The following is a 22853-nucleotide window of genomic DNA, read 5'->3' as shown; positions in this document are numbered from 1 at the left end:
AGGAGGTCTTTATACCATGGCTCCTACAAAGGAGACTGCCCGCAAATCTACCAGTGGTAAAGCACCCAGGAAGCAACTGGCTACAAAAGCCGCTCGCAAGAGTGCGTCCTCTACTGGAGGGGTGAAGAAACCTCATCGCTACAGGCCTGGTACTGTGGCACTATGTGAAATAAGACGTTATCAGAAGTCCGCTGAACTTCTGATGCGCAAACTTCCTTTCCAGCATCTGGTGCGAGAAATTGCTCAGGACTTTAAGACAGATCCGCGCTTCCAAAGTGCAGCTATTGGTGCTTTGCAGGAGGTAAATGAGGCCTATCTGGTTGGCCTTTTAGAAGACACCAACCTGTGTGCTATCCATGCCAAACGTGTAACAATTATGCCAAAAGACATCCAGCTAGCATGCCGCATACATGGAGAACGTGCTTAAGAGTCCACTATGATGGGAAAACATTTCATTATCAAAAAAAAAAAAATTCTCTTCTTCCTGTTATTGGTAGTTCTGAACATTAGATTTTTATTTCCCCCATGGGGGTCAAAAGGTACTTAAGTATATGATTGCGACTGGAAAAATAGGGGACAGAAATCAGGTATTGGCAGTTTTTCCATTTTCATCTGTGTGTGAATTTTTAATATAAAATGCGGAGATGTGCAGCATTAATGCAAGTCAAAATGTTTCAGTGAACAAGTTTCAGCAGTTCAACTTTATAACAATTATAAATAAACCTGTTAAATTTTTCTGGACAATGCCAGCATTTGGATTTTTTTTTAAAACAAGTAAATTTCTTATTGATGGCAACTAAATGGTGTTTGTAGCATTTTTATCATACAGTAGATTCCATCCATTCACTATACTTTTCTAACTGAGTTGTCCTACATGCAAGTACATGTTTTTAATGTTGTCTGTCTTCTGTGCTGTTCCTGTAAGTTTGCTATTAAAATACATTAAACTGTAAATAATAATAATAATAATAATATAATAAAGATTCATGAATTCTGAAAGCAAGCCAAGGCTTTGCTCCCAAGTCTGTTACAAAATAAAGTTTATGTAGTTTTGTAACATTCCTCAGTGTCTGTCCATAACTGTGAAGTATCAAGCACTTAGGACCAGACACACTGTAAACATGAAGATTTAAACTTAAAAAAGTCTTCATCGGGCGGCGTCTGTGGCTCAGTGGGTAGGGCGCCGGCCCCATATACCGAGGGTGGTGGGTTCAAGCCCAGCCCCTGCCAAACTGCAACAACAACAACAGAAAAAAATAGCGGGGTGTTATGGCGGACGCCTGTAGTCCCAGCTACTCGGGAGGCTGAGGCAAGAGAATCGCCTAAGCCCAGGAGTTAGAGGTTGCTGTGAGCTGTGTGACGCCACTGCACTCTACCGAGGGCGATAAAGTGAGACTCTGCCTCTACAAAAAAAAAAAAAAAAAGTCTTCATCATTTGAGTTGGAGTTATAGGCTCATGAATAGAGCTGGCATTAACACACATATATTACATAATATATACATATATATTACAATATTACATATTGTATATTATATATTGTAATATGAGCCAGAATTTTCTTTTGACAATTTAAGGCTTTTCCATAGAGCTTATTTATACCATTTTTTCAAAACACTTAAATGTGTCAGCACTATAGTGTAAATAGCTTTAAAAAATCTTTTTAGTGTGATTTATACTGTAATGTGAGCCACTTAATAAATGTTCATAATAATAAAAAACTCCAAACGTCCTCTGCTATTTATTTTCTCAGTATTTCATAGTTCTCCCCATAGATATCCTCCGTATCCTTTGTTAAATATATTCCAAGGTATTTTGTTTTCTTTGATGCTACTGTGAGGGATATTGTATCTTTGATTTGCTCTTGAGCTTGACTTTTGCTGGCATAGATGAAGACTACTGATTTGTGTACATTAACTTTATATCCTGAGACATTCCTTTATTCCTTAATCACTTCCTGAAGTCTCATAGTTGCAACCTTCTGGTTTTCTAAATATAAGATCGTATCATCAGCAGGCTCAGTGCCTGTGGCTCAAGGGGCTAAAGCACCAGCCACATACACCTGAGCTGGCGGGTTCAAATCCAGCCCAGGCCCGCCAAACAACAACAAAAAAAGCTGAGCATTTTGGCAAGCACCTGTAGTCCCAGCTACTTGGGAGGTAGAGGCAGGAGAATTGCTTGAGCCCAGGAGTTGGAGGTTGCTCCAGGGCAACAGGGCGACAGCATGAAGCTCTGTCTCAAAAGAAAAAAAAAAAAGATCATATCATCAGCAAAGAGAGATAGTTTGACCTCCTCTGCTCCCATTTGGATATCCTTGATGTCCTTCTCTTTATTGCATTGGCTAGGACTTCCAGCACTATGTTGCATACTAATGGTGATAGTGGACATCCTTACCTGGTTCTAGCTCTAAGCAGAAATACTTCCAGTTTTTTGCCATTCAATATGATGTTGTCTGTGGGTTTACCATATTCCTTATTTTAAGGAATATCCCACCTTTGCCAATTTTCTTATGTGTTTTTATTTTTTTTAAAGGATTAAAAAATTGTCTTGTGCTTTTTCTTTATCTATTGAGAAGATCATATGGTCTTTGTTTTTACTTTGTTTATGTGGTGAATTACATTTATGTATTTTCATATGTTGAAACAGTCCTGCATCCCTGGGATGAAGCTCACCTGGTTGTGATGAATGAATTTTTTGAGGTGAAGCTGAATTTTGTTTGCTAAGATTTTATTGAGTAATTTTCATGTTAACATTTGATTGGTCTGAAGTTTTATTTTTATTGTGTCCTTTCCTGGTTTTGGTGACATTTGAATCATAGAAGGAGTTGTGGAGGATTCCTTCCTTCTCAACATTTTGGTATAGATTCTACAATATAGGTGCAAGCTCATTTTTGAATAGTTTGGTAGAATTTTGCTGTAAAACCATCTAGTCCAAGACATTTGGGGGGGAAGCTTTGTTACTGTTGTTTCAGTTTTGGTGCCTAAAATTGACCTGTTCAAGAGTTCTATTTCTTCCTGGTTGAGTCTGGGGAGGTAGTGTGATTCCTGGAATTTGCCTATTTCCTCTATTTTTTTCAAATTTCTGGACATAGAATTTTTTTTAGTATTTAGTGACATTTTTATTTCTGTAGCATCTGTTTTTGTTTGTTTGTTTGTTTGTTGCTGGCCAGGGCCTAAACTACCACCCTCAGTATATGGGGCCGGCACCCTACTGACAGAGCCACAGGCACTGCCCTGTAACATCTGTTGTTATTTCCCCCTTTTAAATCCCCCAATGAGAAAAGTCTAGTTGAGGTTATTAGAGATCCTACTTTCCTGTTTCTGGTTAATATGACCAAGAGCTTATCAGTTTTGTTTATCTTTTCAAAGAACAAGCTTTTTGTTTCATTAATATTCCGAATGGGTCTTTTGTTCTTGATTTCATTTAGTTCTGACCTGATTTTGGTTATTTATTTTCTTCTATTTGGTTTGAGATTAGATTGCTCTTTCTTTTCTTTGTTCCTTGAGATGGCTCATTAGATTGTTTATTTACGTTCTTTCTGATTTCTGGATGTGGGTTTTTGGTGCAATGAATTTCCCTCTTAGGACCACTTTTGTGGTATTCCATAGGTTTGTTTTTTGTTTTTGTTTTTTTTTGTGTGTGTGTGTGTGTGTGTGTTTTTTTTGGCCGGGGCTGGGTTTGAACCCGCCACCTCCGGCATATGGGACCAGCGCCCTACTCCTTGAGCCACAGGTGCCACCCAGTATTCCCATAGGTTTTAATAGTTTGTGGCCTCATCATATTTTTTGTTCAAGGAATCTCTTGATTTCCTTCTTTATCTCTTTCTTGACACATCTATCATTTAGCAATAAGTTTTTTTGGTTTCCATGACTTTGTGAAGGGATGAGTGCTTCTATTGGAATTGATTTCTACTTTTATTTCATTGTGGTTTGCAAAAATACATGGTATAATTTCTATTTAAAAAAACTTGTTATGGGTGGCACCTGTGGCTCAAAGGAGTAGGGCACCGGCCCCATATGCCAGAGGTGGCAGGTAGGGCCCAGCCCTGGCCAAAAACCGCAAAAAAAAAAAAAAAAATTGTTGAGACTTAATTTTGAACCTAGTATATGATAAGTCTTGAAGCATGATCCATAAGCTGATGAGAAGAATGTATATTCAGTAGTATTGGGGTTAAATATGCTATGGTTGTCTATTTGGCCTCTTTGTTCTGGAGTTGAGTTTTTTTGCTTTTTTTTTTGTTTTTGGCCGGGGCTAGGTTTGAACCTGCCACCTCCGGCATATGGGACCGGCGCCCTACTCCTTGAGCCACAGGTGCCACCCTCTAGAGTTGAGTTTAAGTCCAAACTTTCTTTGTTTAATTTCTGCTTAGAGAATCTGTCAAGTTCTGCCAGTGAGGTATTGAAGTCTCTGATTATTATATAGTGTTGTTATTGGCCAAATTATTTAGATCAAATAAAATTTGTTTTATAAATCTGAAAGCACACGTGTTGGGTGCATACATATTTACGATTGATATGTCCTTCTAGCGAATCATTCCCTTAGACAGTATAAAGTGTCCATCTTTGTCTTTGTTTACTTTTGTTGCTTTAAAGTCAATGGTATCTGCTATGGATATTCCAACTCCCACTTTCTTTTGGTTTCCTTTAGCATGCAATATTGTTTTCCAACCCTGTACCCTGAGTCTTGATTTGTCTGTGTGGGTTAGATGCATTTCCTGAAGAGGCTTGAAATGTATCCAGTTAGCAAGCCTATGTCTCTTCAGTGGGGAGTTCAAGCCATTCATATTTATTGAGAAAACTGATAAGAAGGGTGGGTTTATGATCATCATGATGTGAGGGACTCTGTTTTATCATTTTGGCTATCGTCATTAGGCTTAGTCCATTAGTTGCTATGTAGTTTTACTTTGCTTAGAGACTGTTGTTAGTGTACAGGTCTGAGTGCTTCCTGTATGGTAGATCTAACAGGGGAAAATTTCCTCAAAATTTTCGTGTCAGGAAAACATTTGATTGTTTCATTGAATATGAAACTTTGTTTGGGGTGGCACCTGTGGCTCACTGGGTAGGGTGCAGGCCCAATATACCGAGGATGGTGGGTTCCAACCCTGCCCCAGCCAAACTGCAACAAAAAAATAGCTGGGCCTTGTAGCAGGCACCTGTAGTCCCAGCTACTTGGGAGGCTGAGGCAAGAGAATCGCCTAAGCCCAGGAGTTAGAGGTTGCTGTGAACTGTGATGCCATAGCACACTACCAGGGGCGATAAAGTGAAACTCTGTCTCTAAAGAAACAAACAAAAAAAAAACCCTTTGTTTTGCAGGATATAGAATCTTAGTCTGGCAGTTGTTCTGTTTGAGATGATTGAAGATAGGAACCTACTCTCTTCTGACCTGTAAAGTTTCCACTAAGAAATCAGCTGTTACCCCGATGGGTTTGCCTTTATAGGTCAGATACTGCTTATGCCTGGCAGATTGTAGAATTGTCTCTTTCATTTGACATTAGCTAGGCTAATTGTAACATGTTTAGGATATGCTTTGTTTATATTGGGTTGTCCTGGAGTTTGATAGTCATCTAATAACTGTATTTCTGGGTTTCTGCCAGTGCTTGGGAAATTTTCAACCAAAATGTATTCAACTAAAGCTTCCATGCTTTGTGGACTCTCTTCTTCTCATTCAAGGATACCTATGGTTCATATGTCTGTACACTTTGCATAGTCCCATGTCTCTTGACGAGATTGCTCAGTTTTTGCTTTCTTCTTTTCTGCCTCTTTAAATGTTTGGATTAACTCAAAATTCTGATCTTCATGTCCTGAGGTTTTTCTTCATAGTTTAATCTGTTGCTGAAACACTTTTCTGCTGTGTTTTGAAACTCCCTGAATGCCTCTTTAAATTCTTTAAGCTCCATTATAACCTTCCTAAATGTGTCCAGGTGCTTGGTGACTGTCTTTAATTTTATTTCTTGAGACAATTTTTGGACTTCTTTTGCTGACTTTCTATTCAATTATACTCACCTCATTTTCCACCCATATTCTTTATCGTTTGTTTGTTTGTAGAGACAGAGTCTCACTTAACTGTCCTCGGTAGAGTGCCATGACATCACAGGACTCACAGCAACCTCCAGCTCTTGGGCTTACGTGATTCTCTTGCCTCAGCCTCCCGAGCAGCTGGGACTACAGGCGCCCGCCACAATGCCTGGCTACCACCCATATTGTTAATTCTGTATTTATTTCAATAATTTTTTTATGGTTGGGACTTTTTACAGTAGCTCCATTGTTGGTCACTTGAGGGAATAGATCTGCTCTGGTTTTTCATATTACCAGAGCTTTTTGGCTGGTTCTTCTCCATGTGTTGTTTCTCTTTTTCTTTCTTTCTTTTTTTTTTTTTTTTTGCGGTTTTTGGCCAGGGCTAGGTTTGAACCTGCCACCTCCGGCATATGGGACCGTGCCCTACTCCTTGAGCCACAGGCACCGCCCCTCTCTTTTTCTTTCTTATATCCTTCCCTTTCCTTTCTTCCTATTTCCCTTTTCTCACCTTAACTCTTAGCTACTGGGGTGAGTTGACTCTGATGTTTAATACAGGAAAAGAAAAAGAGGGAAAGGAAATGAAAAACTGCTTTCGACTGTAATTATTAAAATACTCTTATTTTGGAAAAGAAATTGAAAGAAGAGATTGTCGAGTGAGGGGAGACAAGATGGCGGACTGAAGCCAGCTTTCAACAAAGGCTCCCGTCCAGAAGGAGAGTTAAGGGACAGGAATTTAGTAAGTATCCTGGTGGACTTGAGCCTCACCAAGAGAGAAGGCTGAAGAACGCACATCAACACCGCTGAGGCAAGTTGTGATCACAAGGACGCAAACAAAAGGTACAAAATCCACCACCAAGCGGACGGGAGTCCCCCTCCCCCATGAGACCGGCTTCTGTAGCCCCACAATTGAACAAGCGGGCAGAAATTAAAGCCCGTCCCACTACACTCCACGGGAGAAACCTTCTAAAAACTGGACCTACCTCCCCTACTGGGGTGCCGTGGCGTTCTCCTGCCGGACATAGGGCTGAATAAAACTTTGGGAATCCTTTGCCGGCAACCCTGAATCCCTGGCGCTCCCCTCCCGCCCACTGAGGTCTGGAGGCCTGTCCCCCAGGACTTCGGATCCTTGGGTGATTTCTCAAGGGGAGTGGACAGTCCCCGAGTTGCGACTGGTCAGCATTGACTCTGAGGCGCGCCGAGTGAGGAGAGGGCACCGGGCTGAGGGGGAGTCACGCCTCGCGGCACTTCCCTGCGGTGCAGTGCACCAACCCTCCCCGGGCATAGGGGACCCAAGACTGAATCAGACTCTGGCCTCCCCGCTGAGAGCTGAGAACCTCTACTCTCACTCGGGGTCTGAGGGCCTATCCCCCAGGAGTTCGGCTCCTTGGGTGATTTCTCGAGGGGAGTGCACAGTGCCTGAGCTGCGTCAGGTCAGCGCTGACTCTGGGATACGTGAGCGAGGAGAGGGCACTCTGCTGAGGGAAAAATCAAGCCTTGGCGGCACTTCCCTGCGGTGCAGTACAGCAACCCTCCCCGGGCATACGGGGCCCAAGACTGAATCAGACTCTGGCCTCCCCGCTGAGAGCTGAGAACCCCTACTCTCACTCGGGGTCTGAGGGCCTATCCCCCAGGAGTTCGGCTCCTTGGGTGATTTCTCGAGGGGAGTGCACAGTGCCTGAGCTGCGTCAGATCAGCGCTGACCCTGGGACACGTGAGCGAGGAGAGGGCACTCCGCTGAGGGGAAATCAAGCCTTGGCGGCACTTCCCTGCAGTGCAGTGCAGGAGCCCTCACCGGGCACAAGACTGAATAAGACTCTGGCCTCTCCGCTGAGAGCTGAGAGCCCCTACTCTCACTCGGGGTCTGAGGGCCTATCCCTCCGGAGTTCGGCTCCTTGGGTGATTTCTCGAGGGGAGTGCACAGTGCCTGAGCTGCGTCAGGTCAGCGCTGACTCTGGGATACGTGAGCGAGGAGAGGGCACTCTGCTGAGGGAAAACCAAGCCTTGGCGGCACTTCCCTGCGGTGCAGTACAGCAACCCTCCCCGGGCATACGGGGCCCAAGACTGAATCAGACTCTGGCCTCCCCGCTGAGAGCTGAGAACCCCTACTCTCACTCGGGGTCTGAGGGCCTATCCCTCCGGAGTTCGGCTCCTTGGGTGATTTCTCGAGGGGAGTGCACAGTGCCTGAGCTGCGTCAGGTCAGCGCTGACTCTGGGACACGTGAGCGAGGAGAGGGCACTCTGCTGAGGGGAAATCAAGCCTTGGCGGCACTTCCCTGCGGTGCAGTGCAGGAGCCCTCCCCTGACCGTAGTATTGCGTGAAACTGAATGAAACTCTAGCTTCCCCCCGCCCCACTCCCAATCCGGGTCTAGGGGCCCATCCCCCAAGAGTTCTGATTCTTGGGGGATCTCTTAAGGGGTGTGGACCCAGCACAAACTGCGGCCGCTCAGTGCTGACTCTGGGGCGCGGGACAGAGGAGAAAAGGGTCGCCTGAGTGCCCACACCAGAGCAGCAGTTCCCTGGAGGTAGATCAACAGCCATTTTTTCTTTAACGGCAGAACGCTCACTTCTGGATATTCTGAGGCCACACCCCCGTCTCCCTGGGCAACCAGAGGAGGCCACCAGTGACACGGCTCACAAACCCGGAAGCCTCCAGGGCGGGGCCGACCCAGAGAGGTGTTCAGACGCAATTCTCCAGCAGCAAAGACGTTTGAACTCAAAACAGCCCGTCTCCTGTAGGCGACGACAGGAACAGAGACAGAACCTCACAAAGTTGTCTGTTCTGTTCTGTTCTGTTAGCAGCATCCATCAGGGACGGGGCTAAGCCTGAGTGAACACCTCCTTCCCATCACCTGCATCAAACACTCAAAGATGTCAGGCCCCATCTCCTCCTGCTAGATAGCGGCAGTCTGCGGGGGCCTGGCAGACTTCCTCGCGATTCAGGCAGGTGCAAACCCCTGGAGTGTCTGTTCACTGCAGGCAACTGGGTTAGCCATCTGCAGAGATACCAGTGACTGGGTCCGACGGAGGGGCAAAGTGGGGAAGGAGACGTCAACCTTCCCAGACTGCTCTGTTTGCGGGGTGGCTCCTCCTGACTCCACGCTGCACTGGGGTGAGCTGTCTCAGAGGAGTCACCAGGCCCCTGTGATCCAGTTCCCAGAGACCTCTTGAACCCTTCCACCTGAGACAAGTGCCGATTGAGACAGTTGATTCGGAACTTTTGAACTGGGCTAATAGACTGAGGACTTTTCAGGTGCTGCCCTGGGTGTGCGATTGTAGGAAGGTTTGATTCTCCTTTTCCAACTGGGGCCAGAGGTGGGCAGGCGGGGTGACTTAATTGATGATTTTTCCACACAGCTGAGACTTCAAGCCAGAGTAGAAGTTGCAATAGGATCGAACAGAAACCAGCTGAAAACAAGACAGAACCACTTTGCTCCACCACACCAGACAGGGCCCCAGTTTCTCAGGCCACAACACTGTACGGGCCCTCGATAAAACCCCAGGGGAAAAACCAAAGGGAGTAAACCATGGGGCGGAATCAGCGGAAAAACTCTGGTAACATGAATAACCAGAATAGATCAACCCCCCCAAGAAAAGATACGGCAGATGTGATTGAAGATCCCATTCATAAACAACTGGCTGAGATGTCAGAAGTCGAATTCAGAATTTCGTTTGCAGACAAGATTAATAAAATGGAATTAGGAATTCGAGGAGAAATTCAAAAACTGTCTCAAGAATTTAACGAATTTAAAGACAAAACCACCAAAGACTTAGACACACTGAAACAAGAACTTACAGCCCTCAAAGATATGAAAAATACAGTAGAATCCCTCAGTAACAGAATGGAGCAAGCAGAAGAAAGGATTTCTGACATTGAAGATAAAGTCTTCGAACGCTCCCAATCTCTCAAAGAGGAAGAGAAATGGAGAGCAAAAACGGATCACTCACTCAGAGAGCTCTCAGATAATTCGAAAAAAAATAACATAAGGGTTATAGGAATTTCGGAGACTGATGACGTGGCAGCCAAGGGCACAGAGGCCCTTCTACATGAAATTATGAAAGAAAATTTTCCAGACATGCCTAGAGAATCTGAAATTCAGATAGCAGACAGCTTCAGAACCCCAGCACGATTCAACCCCAAAAAGCCATCTCCCAGACATATCATAATTAGCTTCACTAAAGTTAACATGAAAGAGAAGATTCTCAAAGCAGCCCAGCGAAAGAAAACTATAACGTACAAAGGTAAGAATATTAGAATAACTGCAGATCTCTCTGCTGAAACTTTTCAAGCAAGAAGAGGCTGGTCATCAACTTTTAATCTCCTAAAGCAAAAAAACTTTCAACCCAGGATCTTGTATCCAGCTAAACTGAGTTTCATCTATGATGGAGAAATTAAATACTTCAATGACATTCATATGTTGAAAAAATTTGCCATAAGTAAACCAGCTCTTCAGGATGTTCTCAGACCTATCCTCCACAATGACCAACCCAATCCTATACCACAAAAGTAAACTCACTCAGAAACTTCGGATCAAACTCCAACTTCCACACTGGCGAAAGGATTAAAAATGTCCACTGGACCTTTGAAAAACTCGATACCCAAAATTCCACCAGACTTATCCTTACTCTCCATCAATGTGAATGGCTTAAACTGTCCTCTAAAGAGGCATAGGTTAGCTGACTGGATACAAAAACTTAAGCCAGATATTTGTTGCATACAAGAGTCACATCTCAACTTAAAAGACAAATACAGACTCAGGGTGAAAGGATGGTCATCCATATTTCAGGCAAATGGTAATCAGAAAAAAGCAGGTGTTGCAATTTTATTTGCAGATACAGTAGGCTTTAAACCATCAAAAGTAAGGAAGGACAAGAATGGTCACTTCATATTTGTTAAGGGTAATACTCACTATGACGAGATCTCAATTATTAATATCTATGCACCCAACCAGAATGCACCTCAATTTATAAGAGAAACTCTAACAGACATGAGTAACTTGATTTCCTCCAGCTCCATAATCGTTGGAGATTTCAACACTCCCTTGGCAGTGTTGGATCGATCCTCCAGAAAGAAGCTGAGCAAAGAAATCTTAGATTTAAACCTAACCATCCAATATTTAGATTTAGCAGACATCTACAGAACATTTCATCCCAACAAAACTGAATACACATACTTCTCATCAGCCCACGGAACTTACTCCAAAATTGATCACATTTTAGGTCACAAGTCTAACCTCAGTCAATTTAAAGGAATAGAAATTATTCCATGCATCTTCTCGGACCATCATGGAATAAAACTTGAATTGAGTAACAACAGGAATCTGCATACCCATACAAAAACATGGAAGTTAAATAACCTTATGCTGAATGATAGCTGGGTCAGAGATGAGATTAAGAAAGAAATCACCAATTTTTTGGAACAAAATGACAATGAAGACACAAGCTATCAGAACCTCTGGGACACTGCAAAGGCAGTTCTAAGAGGGAAATTTATAGCACTGCAAGCCTTCCTCAAGAGAACGGAAAGAGAGGAAGTTAACAACTTAATGGGACATCTCACGCAACTGAAAAGGAAGAACATTCCAACCCCAAACCCAGTAGAAGAAAAGAAATATCCAAAATTAGAGCAGAATTAAATGAAATTGAAAACAAAAGAATAATACAACAGATCAATAAATCAAAAAGCTGGTTTTTTGAAAAGGTCAATAAAATAGATAAACCTCTGGCCAACCTAATCAGGAAAAAAAGAGTAAAATCTCTAATATCATCAATCAGAAACAACAAAGACAAAATAACCACAGACTCATCAGAAATCCAAAAAATCCTTAATGAATATTACAAGAAACTTTATTCTCAGAAAATGAAAATCTGAAGGAAATAGACCGATACTTGGAAGCACGCCACCTTCCAAGACTTAACCAGAATCAAGTGGAAATGTTGAACAGACCCATATCAAGTTCAGAAATAGCATCAACTATACAAAACCTCCCTAAAAAGAAAAGCCCGGGACCAGATGGTTTCACGTCAGAATTCTACCAAACCTTTAAAGAGGAATTAGTACCTATATTACTCAACCTGTTCCAAAATGTAGAAAAAGAAGGAAGACTACCCAACACGTTCTATGAAGCAAATATCACCCTGATCCCCAAACCAGGAAAAGACCCAACAAGAAAAGAAAATTATAGACCAATATCACTAATGAATATAGATGCAAAAATATTCAACAAGATCCTAACAAACAGAATCCAGCAACACATCAAACAAATTATACATCATGACCAAGTTGGTTTTATCCCAGGGTCTCAAGGCTGGTTCAATATACGTAAATCTATAAATGTAATTCAGCACATAAACAAATTAAAAAACAAAGACCATATGATTCTCTCAATTGATGCAGAAAAAGCTTTTGATAATATCCAGCATCCCTTCATGATCAGAACACTCAAGAAAATTGGTCTAGAAGGGACTTTTCTTAAACTGATAGAGGCTATCTACAGCAAACCCACAGCCAATATCATATTGAATGGAGTTAAATTGGAATCATTTCCACTCAGATCAGGAACCAGACAAGGCTGCCCATTGTCTCCATTGCTTTTCAACATTGTAATGGAAGTTTTAGCCACCGCAATTAGGGAAGAAAAGGCGATCAAGGGTATCCATATAGGGTCAGAAGAGATCAAACTCTCGCTCTTCGCAGATGATATGATTGTGTATCTGGAAAACACTAGGGACTCTACTACAAAACTCCTAGAAGTGATCAAGGAATACAGCAGCGTCTCAGGTTACAAAATCAACATTCATAAATCGGTAGCCTTTATATACACCAACAACAGTCAAACTGAAAAAGCAGTTAAGGACTCTATCCCATTCACAGTAGTGCCAAAGAAGATGAAATATTTGGGAATTTACCTAACAAAAGACGTGAAAGATCTCTATAAAGAGAACTATGAAACTCTAAGAAAAGAAATAGCTGAAAATGTTAACAAATGGAAAAACATACCATGCTCATGGCTAGGAAGAATCAACATTATCAAAATGTCCATACTACCCAAAGCAATATATATTTTCAACGCACTCCCTATTAAAGCTCCACTGTCATATTTTAAAGATCTTGAAAAAACATTACTTCGTTTTATATGGAATCAGAAAAAACCTCGAATAGCCAAGACATTACTCAGAAATAAAAACAAAACAGGAGGAATCACACTACCAGACCTCAGACTTTACTACAAATCGATAGTGATCAAAACAGCATGGTATTGGCACAAAAACAGAGAAGTAGATATCTGGAATAGAATAGAGAACCAAGAGATGAATCCAGCTACTTACCGCTATTTGATTTTTGACAAGCCAATTAAAAACATTCAGTGGGGAAAAGATTCCCTATTTAACAAATGGTGCTGGGTGAACTGGCTGGCAACCTGCAGAAGACTGAAATTGGACCCACACCTTTCACCATTAACTAAGATAGACTCTCATTGGATTAAAGATTTAAACTTAAGACATGAAACTATAAAAATACTAGAGGAGAATGCAGGGAAAACCCTTGAAGAAATTGGTCTGGGTGAGTATTTCATGAGGAGAACCCCCCGGGCAATTGAAGCAGCTTCAAAAATACACTACTGGGACTTGATCAAACTAAAAAGCTTCTGCACAGCTAAGAACACAGTAAGCAGAGCAAGCAGACAGCCCTCAGAATGGGAGAAGATATTTGCAGGGTATAACTCTGACAAAGGTTTAATAACCAGAATCCACAGAGAACTCAAACGCATCAGCAAGAAAAAAACAAGGGATCCCATCGCAGGCTGGGCAAGGGATTTGAAGAGAAACTTCTCTGAAGAAGACAGGCGCACGGCCTTCAGACATATGAAAAAATGCTCATCATCTTTAATCATCAGAGAAATGCAAATCAAAACTACTTTGAGATATCATCTAACTCCAATGAGACTAGCCTATATCACAAAATCTCAAGACCAGAGATGTTGGCGTGGATGCGGAGAAAAGGGAACACTTCTGCACTGCTGGTGGGAATGCAAATTAATACATTCCTTTTGGAGGGATATATGGAGAACACTCAGAGATCTGAAAATAGATCTGCCATTCAATCCTGTAATTCCTCTGCTGGGCATATACCCAGAAGACCAAAAATCACAACATAACAAAGATATTTGTACCAGAATGTTTATTGCAGCCCAATTCATAATTGCTAAGTCATGGAAAAAGCCGAAGTGCCCATCGATCCACGAATGGATTAATAAATTGTGGTATATGTATACCATGGAATACTATGCAGCCTTAAAGAAAGATGGAGACTTTACCTCTTTCATGTTTACATGGATGGAGCTGGAACATATTCTTCTTAGTAAAGTATCCCAAGAATGGAAGAAAAAATACCCAATGTACACAGCCCTACTATGAAACTAATTTGGGACTCTCACATGAAAGCTATAACCCAGCTACAACTTAACAATAGGGGGAAGTGGGAAAGGGGGGGTGGGTAGAGGGAGGGGAATCGGTGGGATCACACCTGTGGTGCATATTACAGGGGTATTTGCGAAACTTGGTAAATGTAGAATATAAATGTTTTGGCACAGTAACTGAGATAACGCCGGAAATGCTATGTTAACCACTGGGTTAAAAATGTGTCAAATGGTTTATGAAGTGAGTGTATGATGCCCCATAATCATATCATTGTATACACTTATGATTTAATAAAAAAATTAAAAAAAAAAAAAAAAGAAATTGAAAGAAAATGAAAGAGAGAAAAAATGACTGTAATTATTAAAATCTGCTTGGTTGCCTTGTTTCTAAAAATGAATAGAAGAGAAACAAAAAGAAAAGAGAAAAAACAAAATTGGACTGTAATTATTAAAATATTCTCTGTTGTCTTAAAATAAAACAAAAAAATTAAAATTAAAATTAAAAAAATTAAAATTGACTATAATTAAAATCCTCTCTGTTGCCTTGGAAAAGAAATGGGACAGAAAAAAAAATTAAAACTTTAAAAAAATTTTAAAAGGTCAGTAGATGGCAATCTAGGATTAGAAATAACAGCTGCTATTTTTGTATGCTGCGCATAGGCTTGTCGCCTTGATGGGGTTTTCTGCTTTGCCTTGAGTGGAGAGGTTTAGGGCTGGGTTGTGAGCCTGGGGCAGCACTGAGGTTCCTGGTGGTGTTGCTGGAGGCCTGAGGGGGGGCGCCAGACCTTCTGGGACTACCCACCAAACTCCAGTCACAGATAGGGGGCCCCAGAGTCTACACAAGAGCACAGACCGAGGCTCAGTGACCTAAATCTGACCTGGAGCCCCCAAAGAGGTGGGGGTGTGGGGCCACCCTAACCTGTTCTGCAAAGCCTCAGGACAAGCCTGGTAGTGGCAGACCAAGCCTGGATGGCAGAGGCTGTGCTTGCAGCCCAGCAGACCAGACTTTAGGGCTTCAGACCCTGTGGGAAGCCAAGCCCCACAGAACGGACCTGTGTTACCACAATCACAGGGTTACTGTGATCCCTGCACCCCTCGTCCACCCTGCCACGGTAGGGCAGTATGACTCTTTCTCCTCAATGCAAAGTCTCCCACATAGCCCCCCTTACCTGTTCCCATGCCCGGATCCACTCCTACTTCATGAGTGAAGAGCTTGGCAACAGATCTCTGGCTGTAGCTCAGAGAAGCCACTGTTCACCCCAACGAGGGACCAGCAAGTGCACCCTATAGTTGAGGGGAAGAGGTTCTGCAGTAGCTCATTTTCCTCTTCTCTTGATGTCTGTTGTCTGATGGGTCCAATCTGCACAGGATTCAGGTCTGTCAGGGGACCACTGGAAATGTTGGGGGAATCCCAGAAGCCCAGACCGAACCACCACTCCCACTTGGAGTCTGTACTTCAAGCTTCTCGCCACCCCCTCACCTGCTTTCCCCATTGACTTCCTTTCTGCTTCTCCTCTCCTCTCCACTCCAGGGGTCCCATGCAATCATTCAGTGCTCTCACAGCACTGTCTTTGAGTGGGGCAGTCTGAATGGTGGTGCTTACACAAGTTTCTCCCCACTATTATTGGGAGAGGCTGCAAGAGGGCCACCACTATACCACTGTCTTAGCTCCCAAGTGCTAAGGATATTCTTTTTAATCTTAAAGGAACTCTGGCCCTTTTAGGTCTGATTTCCAGGGAAGAAGCTTAATCCTTCTCTGTATAAGAACATTCCTTATGTTATGGGTCAGCAGTGGTGTCTTTTTTGGTGTGTGTTGATGCAGAAAGGGTCAGGGTGGTAGCAGGGAGGGACTGAATCCTCTGGTCAGCATGTGTAAAAATATCTCTGGAGCCTAATTTAGGACACCCAGCCATGCCCAAAGTTCAATCACTGCTCACTGCAGGATCCTGGCCAACTCTTTTCTCTGTGGTCATTTGAGACCTCATCTGTCGAATGAGTGGAAGGACAAGATGGTGTGGAAAGTTCTCAGAGGATTTACCCTTCAGCCCACGAAGCCTAGTTCTTGGCTGTGAAGTTTATACTAAAACACAGACTTACTAGAGGATATAGTAAGAGGCTGAAATTCCAAAGCACAAGAGGAGGTACACGTATACGGGACTCAACTTATCCCCATGTGTTGGAGATGCACTGTGGCTCTGCTCAGCCACTGGGCAGGTGCACATAGAGTATATGGCAGCTTCATTGCCTGTAGCTCAGCCACCTGACCTCATGGTCTCCTTTCCACAGGTTGGAACTATCAGCTGTGAGAAGGAGTGGGTTAGCTTATAGGAGGAGGAGGATGAGCCTGATGTCCAGATGCTGGAAATTTCAAATGTCATGACCTATACTCATTATGGGCAATAACAGCAGGTATAAGCCACTTAAGAAGGTGTTGGAATTTCAAGCAGGTGGCTTCAGTCCACTATAACAAAACCTAGTTTCATTTATGTAAATTAGAAGTTTCCAAGTAGCAATAACAATAAATCAAATCCTTTAGAAGTAGGCAAGATTCACTGTTGAATATCATTCCAAGAGATATTATACTTGTTAGATTAGATTATACTTGCTGTTCTTTCCATTAATACTAACTGGCACAATACTCTATAGAAAGAGCTTACTATTATACTAAGCTTAATCACCAAGATCCACAGGCAGAGGAGATGTGGTACTTTTCTTCACAAAACTCTGTGACTCCTTGGGACTGTTAACATGCTATGTACAAACAAAGCAGATGTCCTAGAAATACCTTCTGCTCCCTCTTCCAGAGCCCAGCAGTTGCTAGTCTCACTAATCAAACATGTAATATGCCATTTAACCTGTTGCTTCTTGATCCTGAAATTTATCAGGCAGTAAATACTTAGCCTTAAAAAAGGGTAGAATTATCAGGAGCTGTTAGTAATGTTATAAATTCTCAGAAAATCATTGAAGAAGATTAAATTTCCAATTATCACCAGATGTAGAGTTTGACAATGCCATTGTTCTGCCAAGACAGATACATTTCATAAGACTGAAGAATGAAATAATAAGAATTACGAATTCTGGAAGGTAAAGGTGAAATTGCATCTTTGTGAAAAACATTTTTTTTTTTTTTCAGTAAAATAGTCAAATTAGAGTTTGGAAAGAATGAATGAAAAATGCTGTTTAGTTTAACATCCTTCTTTCATAAGAATAGAGTCGATGTAACAAGATACTGTATGTTCATTTTCAAAGAAAAGCATTTAGCTTAAACATGTTGGGATTCAAAACTCACCCTGTGAAATTAGCTGAAGCCATATAATTATTTCAAATACCAGAAACTGTGATTAGTGTTCCTGTCTGAAATTCATGTATGTATAGAGAACCCCTGTAATGTGTGTGTGTGTGTTTGTGTGTGTGAGAAAGAGTGAGAACACCTGCATTAGGATGTTTTTCTTGTAGGTAAGTTAAATTCAAATATAAATAAAGAAGAGGTAGAACTGAACACATTAACATAGCATTTAAAGACCATCTAATTCCACCCTCATTGGTGAAGGTCTAGTGTTAGATTAGAATCCCAGGGTGTCGATTCTGGGCCCATTGAGAGAGGGAAAGAAAATACCACTTATATTGGTTATAAGAACCGTCACTGTGTAAACCCTAGCAGAATTACCTGTAGACCTCCTGTGTCCCAGAACCTGGCTAAGAGTTCCTCAGTGGGTGTCCCATCATTGCCTTATTTTTTTTTTTTTTGTTTCAAGACATTAAGAGGATACAAATATTTTTGTTACATGGATACCTTTTGTAATGTTTATGTTAGGGATTTTAGTGTACCCATCACCAGAATAGTGTTCATTGTACCTGATAGGTAGGTTTTTATCCCTCTCCTCCTCCACTTCCCCACAGGTGATTTCCTATGACCTTTGCATCTCTTTGTGCCTGTGTTTGTCCATCAATTAGCTCCAAATTATTAGAGAGTACATGTGGTGTTTTTATCCCATTCCTAAAATACTTCACTGGTCTTCAAGTCCATCCAAGTTGCTGCAAAAGATGTTAATTCATATAATTTTATGGCTCTGTAGTACTCCATGTTGTATACACAGACACACACACACACACACACACACACACACACACACACACACACACACACACCACATTTCCTGATTTCCTGAATCTACTTGTCAGGGCCCGGGACTGGCCAGGTCTGGGGCCTGGCTTAACTAGGTTCTGGATGCGGACTGCTAAGCTACCTTGCTCAGGAACAATTTCTCTTAGGTGCCTGAGGGCTATCTACTTCCGCAGGAGAGAGAGTCTTAGAGTAAAGCCGTCTTAGAATAAATAGATCTTAGTCTTTAGTAGAGCTTGGCAATCTTCAGTAGAGAGACGCCGTGCTGGTGTTCTGCAGGCAGGAGAGGAGACAGAGTCTGAGTAAGCGTGTCGGTGATAGAATGTGCGCGCTCCTGACTGCCTTCTCCTCCAGCCTAATATAAGGCTGATCTCGTGCCTCTCAACACCACAGGTGTAGAGACTGCCAATTCACCAATGCTCTCATCTCGTGAGCTCTCATGCTTGTTAGAAGAGCTAAATCCCTCTCTCCATGCCCTTTTCACCAAGGTGTTCCATTATTGAGCTATACAGGTATTTCTTATACTCTCACTCCTCCTAGTCATAGGCTATATGGGCTACTACATCCACCCATGAATTGGTGGTCACTAAAGTTGATTCCACATCTTTGTGATTGTGAATTGTGCTGCAATAAACATTTGAGTGCAGCTGTCTTTTTGAAAAAAATGATTTTTTCACCTTAGGCAGATACCCAGTAATGGGATTGCTAGGTTGAATGGTAAGTCTACATTTATCTTTCTGACGAATCACCAAACTATTTTCCACAGAGGTTGTACTAATTTGCCATCCCACCAACAGTAAGTATTTCTTTCTTTATGCTCTATAGCATTCTTTTTGTTTGTTTGTTTTGCTTTTTAATAATGGCCATTCTGACAAGGGGTAAAGTGATATCTCATGGTAGTTCTGTTTTACATTTCCTTGATGATTAATGATGTTGAGAATTTTTTTATATGCTTCTTGGTTATTTGTCTATCTTCTTTGAGAAATTTCTATTCATGTCTTTTATCCACAGGTTATTTTTTTCTTGTTGATTTGTTTGAATTCTTCTTATTATTATTCTTTTTCATAGAGACAGAGTATCACTTTGTCACCCTTGGTAGAATGCTGTGGCATCACAGCTCACAGCAACCTCCAGCTCTTGGGCTTAGGCGATTCTCTTGCCTCAGCCTCCCGAGTAGCTGGGACTACAGGTGCCTGCCACAATGCCAGGCTATTTTTTGTTGTTGTTGTTGCAATTTGGCTGGGACCGGGTTCCAAATCGCCACTCTCAATATATGGGGCCAGCACCCTACCCACTGAGCCACAGGCACCGCCCCTTGTTTGAATTCTTTGTAGATTCCAGATGTTAGTCCTTTATTGGATATATAATGAATATATTCTTCCATTCTGTAAGTTATCTATTTACTCTGTTAATCATTTTCCTGTGCCATTTTCCTGTGCCAGAAGATTTTTAATTTCATCAATCACATTTGTTTATTTTTGTTACTGTTATTTGCATTTATTTTATGTTGCATCTATTCCTGTGCCATAAGTTTTTGTTTCTTCAGTTTCTTCTGGGATGTATTTTTCTTCTGTGCTACCTTTTCTTCTGGTTTGGGAATAATTTGTTCCTCATCAGTAAGGATCATCTCCATGTGCAGGGGGAGCTCATGCATGGATTAATGCGACCCTGAGCTCTTTAAGTTCAACAATACATCTTGGATGCTTTGTTCACTTGGATATGCTCAATGACCAGAGAATCTTCATCTAAACCCTTAAGTTCAGCATTACTCTCTGCATTTTTAAGCATATGCAGCAAAAATTCAGCACTCTTTTTGGGCCGCTGACCCCGTGTCCAGCCCCACTGTTTGGCCTGGGAATACCTACCAACTCCATTGTTGTAACGTCAGAATGGTACACATTGTTTGTTTCTTTCTTTCTCTCTTTTTTTTTTTTTTTTTTGACAGAGTCTCACTTTATTGCCCTTGGTAGAGTGCCGTGGCATCACACAGCTCACAGCAACCTTCAACTCCTGGGCTTAGGCAATTCTCTTGTCTCAGCCTCCCGAGTAACTGGATCTACAGGCACCTGCCACAATGCCCAGCTATATATATATATATATTTTTTTTTTTTTTTGAGACAGAGCCTCAAGCTGTCACCCTGGGTCGAGTGCTGTGGCATCACAGCTCACAGCAACCTCCAACTCCTGGGCTCAAGCAATTCTCCTGCCTCCGCCTCCCAAGTAGCTGGGACTACAGGCGCCCTCCACAACACCTGGCTTTTTTTTTTAGTTGCAGCCGTCATTGTTTTTTGGCGGGCCCAGGCTGGATTCGAACCCACCAGCTCAGGTGTATGTGGCTGGTGCCTTAGCCGCTTGAGCCACAGGAGCCGAGCCGCCCGGCTATTTTATTTGTTGTTGTAGTTTGGCCAGGGCCGGTTTTGAACCTGCCACTATCATATATGGGGCCAATGCCCTACCCACTGAGCCACAGGCACTGCCCCACATTGTTTCTTTACAGTGACATCCTTTAGATACTTGTTGGCTTTTCATATACGCATACACTTGATGGCCTGGGCAGTTTCACCTGTGTTCTTAAAGTGAACACGAAGAATTGAGCCTCTTGTATGACTTTGTGGGGATTTTTGGGTCAAGTGAATAGTGAACCATTTTCACATATAACCTCAGGCTGCTTAGGGGAAGAGCTATTTTGTTGTTTATTTGCCTTTTGGATCTTAATCATAAATTCTTTGCCTAGGTCAATGTATAGAAGAATTTTCCTAGATTTTTTTCTAGAATTTTTATGGTTTCACATCTTACATTAAAGTCTTTTACCTGTCTTGAATTAATTTCTTTTTGCAGTTTTTGGCCAGGGCTGGGTTTGAACCCACCACCTCCGGCATGTGGGGTCAGCGCCCTACTCTTTTGAGCCACAGGCACTGCCCTTGAATTAATTTCTGTATATGGTGGGAGATAAGGAGGTACTGTTTCATTCTTCTGCATGTGGTTTTCCAGTTTTCCCAACACCATTTTTTGAATAGGGCTTTCTTCCCTTAGTGTATATTTTTGTCTGCTTTGTCAAGATTAGTTGGCTATAGGTTGTTCTTTTTATATCTGTGTTCTCTATTCTGTTCCATTGGGCTATGTCTCTACTTTTATACTAACACCATGCTGTTTTGGTTATTACCACTTTGTAGTACAGTTTGAAGTCTGGTAATGTGATGCCTCCAGATTTGTTCTTTTTGCCTAAGATTATTTAGGCTATTCTGGCTCTTTTTAGCATGCTGAAGAGAGCACATGGTTCTTTTTTGGTTCCAAACGGTGCATAGAATTATTTTATCTAGATCTCTGTATCTGTAAATCACTTTGGGCACTATGGACATTTTAACCATGTTGATTCTACCAATCCATGAGCATGAGATATTTTTCATTTGTTTGTGTCATCTGTGATTTCTTGCCTTAGAGTTTCACAGTTCTTATAGAGATCTTTCACCTCCTTGGTTAACTATATTCCTAAGTATTTTATTTTCTTTGTAGCTATTGTGGATCATTCTCTTTTTTAAAGGTCATTTCATTGAGTAACCAGATCCAGAGATCTCTTCAGAAAAGTCCTTGTGCAGAGTTTCTAGGAAAGAACACCTGTTTACCATTTTTATGTCTTTTTGTTGGTGAATTTTTGCTATTTTGACAGTTGACACTTTTTCCATGCCTGGAAATTTGTCAGTTACATTTCAGATTGTATCAAGGACTAATTGATCTGATCTCCTTAGATTTAATTGAGCTCTGTAACCAGCAAAAGTGGCTTAAATAACATGGAAAGTTGAATTTGTATCTGGTTTACAATCTAATCATATACTATTCCTACTCCGTCATTGTAGACCCAAGGGATGACCAGAGTGGCTCACAGGACCTGTGAGTCTGGCAGATGGCAATGGCATATTAAACCTGTCAGAGCCAAAATGATACCCTGATGAGATAGAAAGGGGCTTCAAGAGTGTTTGTAGCTTTTCCTCTTTCCCCCTTCCTCTTCTTCTTTAGGCAAAGTGGTTGCTGTCAAGGTAATCTGTAGGAGGGCGGCGCCTGTGGCTCAGTGAGTAGGGCACCGGTCCCATATGCCGGAGGTGGCGGGTTCAAACCCAGTCCCGGCCAAAAACCGCAAAAAAAAAAAAAAAAGGTACTCTGTAGGAGGGGATCTGAGTCACTAAGTTTAACAAAATTACCCTCTTCATCATGGTGGAAAACTAACCAAATTTCTAAAGCTTCTTCAGGCCACTGAGCCAAGGGCTCCTGAAAGGCTCTACATTCTCTTTCATTAAAACCATGA

General features: G+C 42.1%; 1 protein-coding gene across 1 annotated transcript; it reads left to right on the top strand.

Moving 5' to 3' along the window:
- Positions 1–16: 16 nt before the first annotated feature.
- Positions 17–949, top strand: LOC128577623 (histone H3.3A-like). Its single transcript, XM_053579884.1, has one exon. The coding sequence runs from the start codon at positions 17–19 to the stop codon at positions 425–427; it is 411 nt and encodes a 136-aa protein (XP_053435859.1). The 3' UTR covers positions 428–949.
- Positions 950–22853: the final 21904 nt, after the last annotated feature.

The sequence above is a fragment of the Nycticebus coucang genome, chromosome X (genome assembly GCF_027406575.1).
Source record: "Nycticebus coucang isolate mNycCou1 chromosome X, mNycCou1.pri, whole genome shotgun sequence".
Lineage (NCBI taxonomy): Eukaryota > Metazoa > Chordata > Mammalia > Primates > Lorisidae > Nycticebus > Nycticebus coucang.
This window is presented reverse-complemented; position numbering and strand designations above follow the sequence as displayed.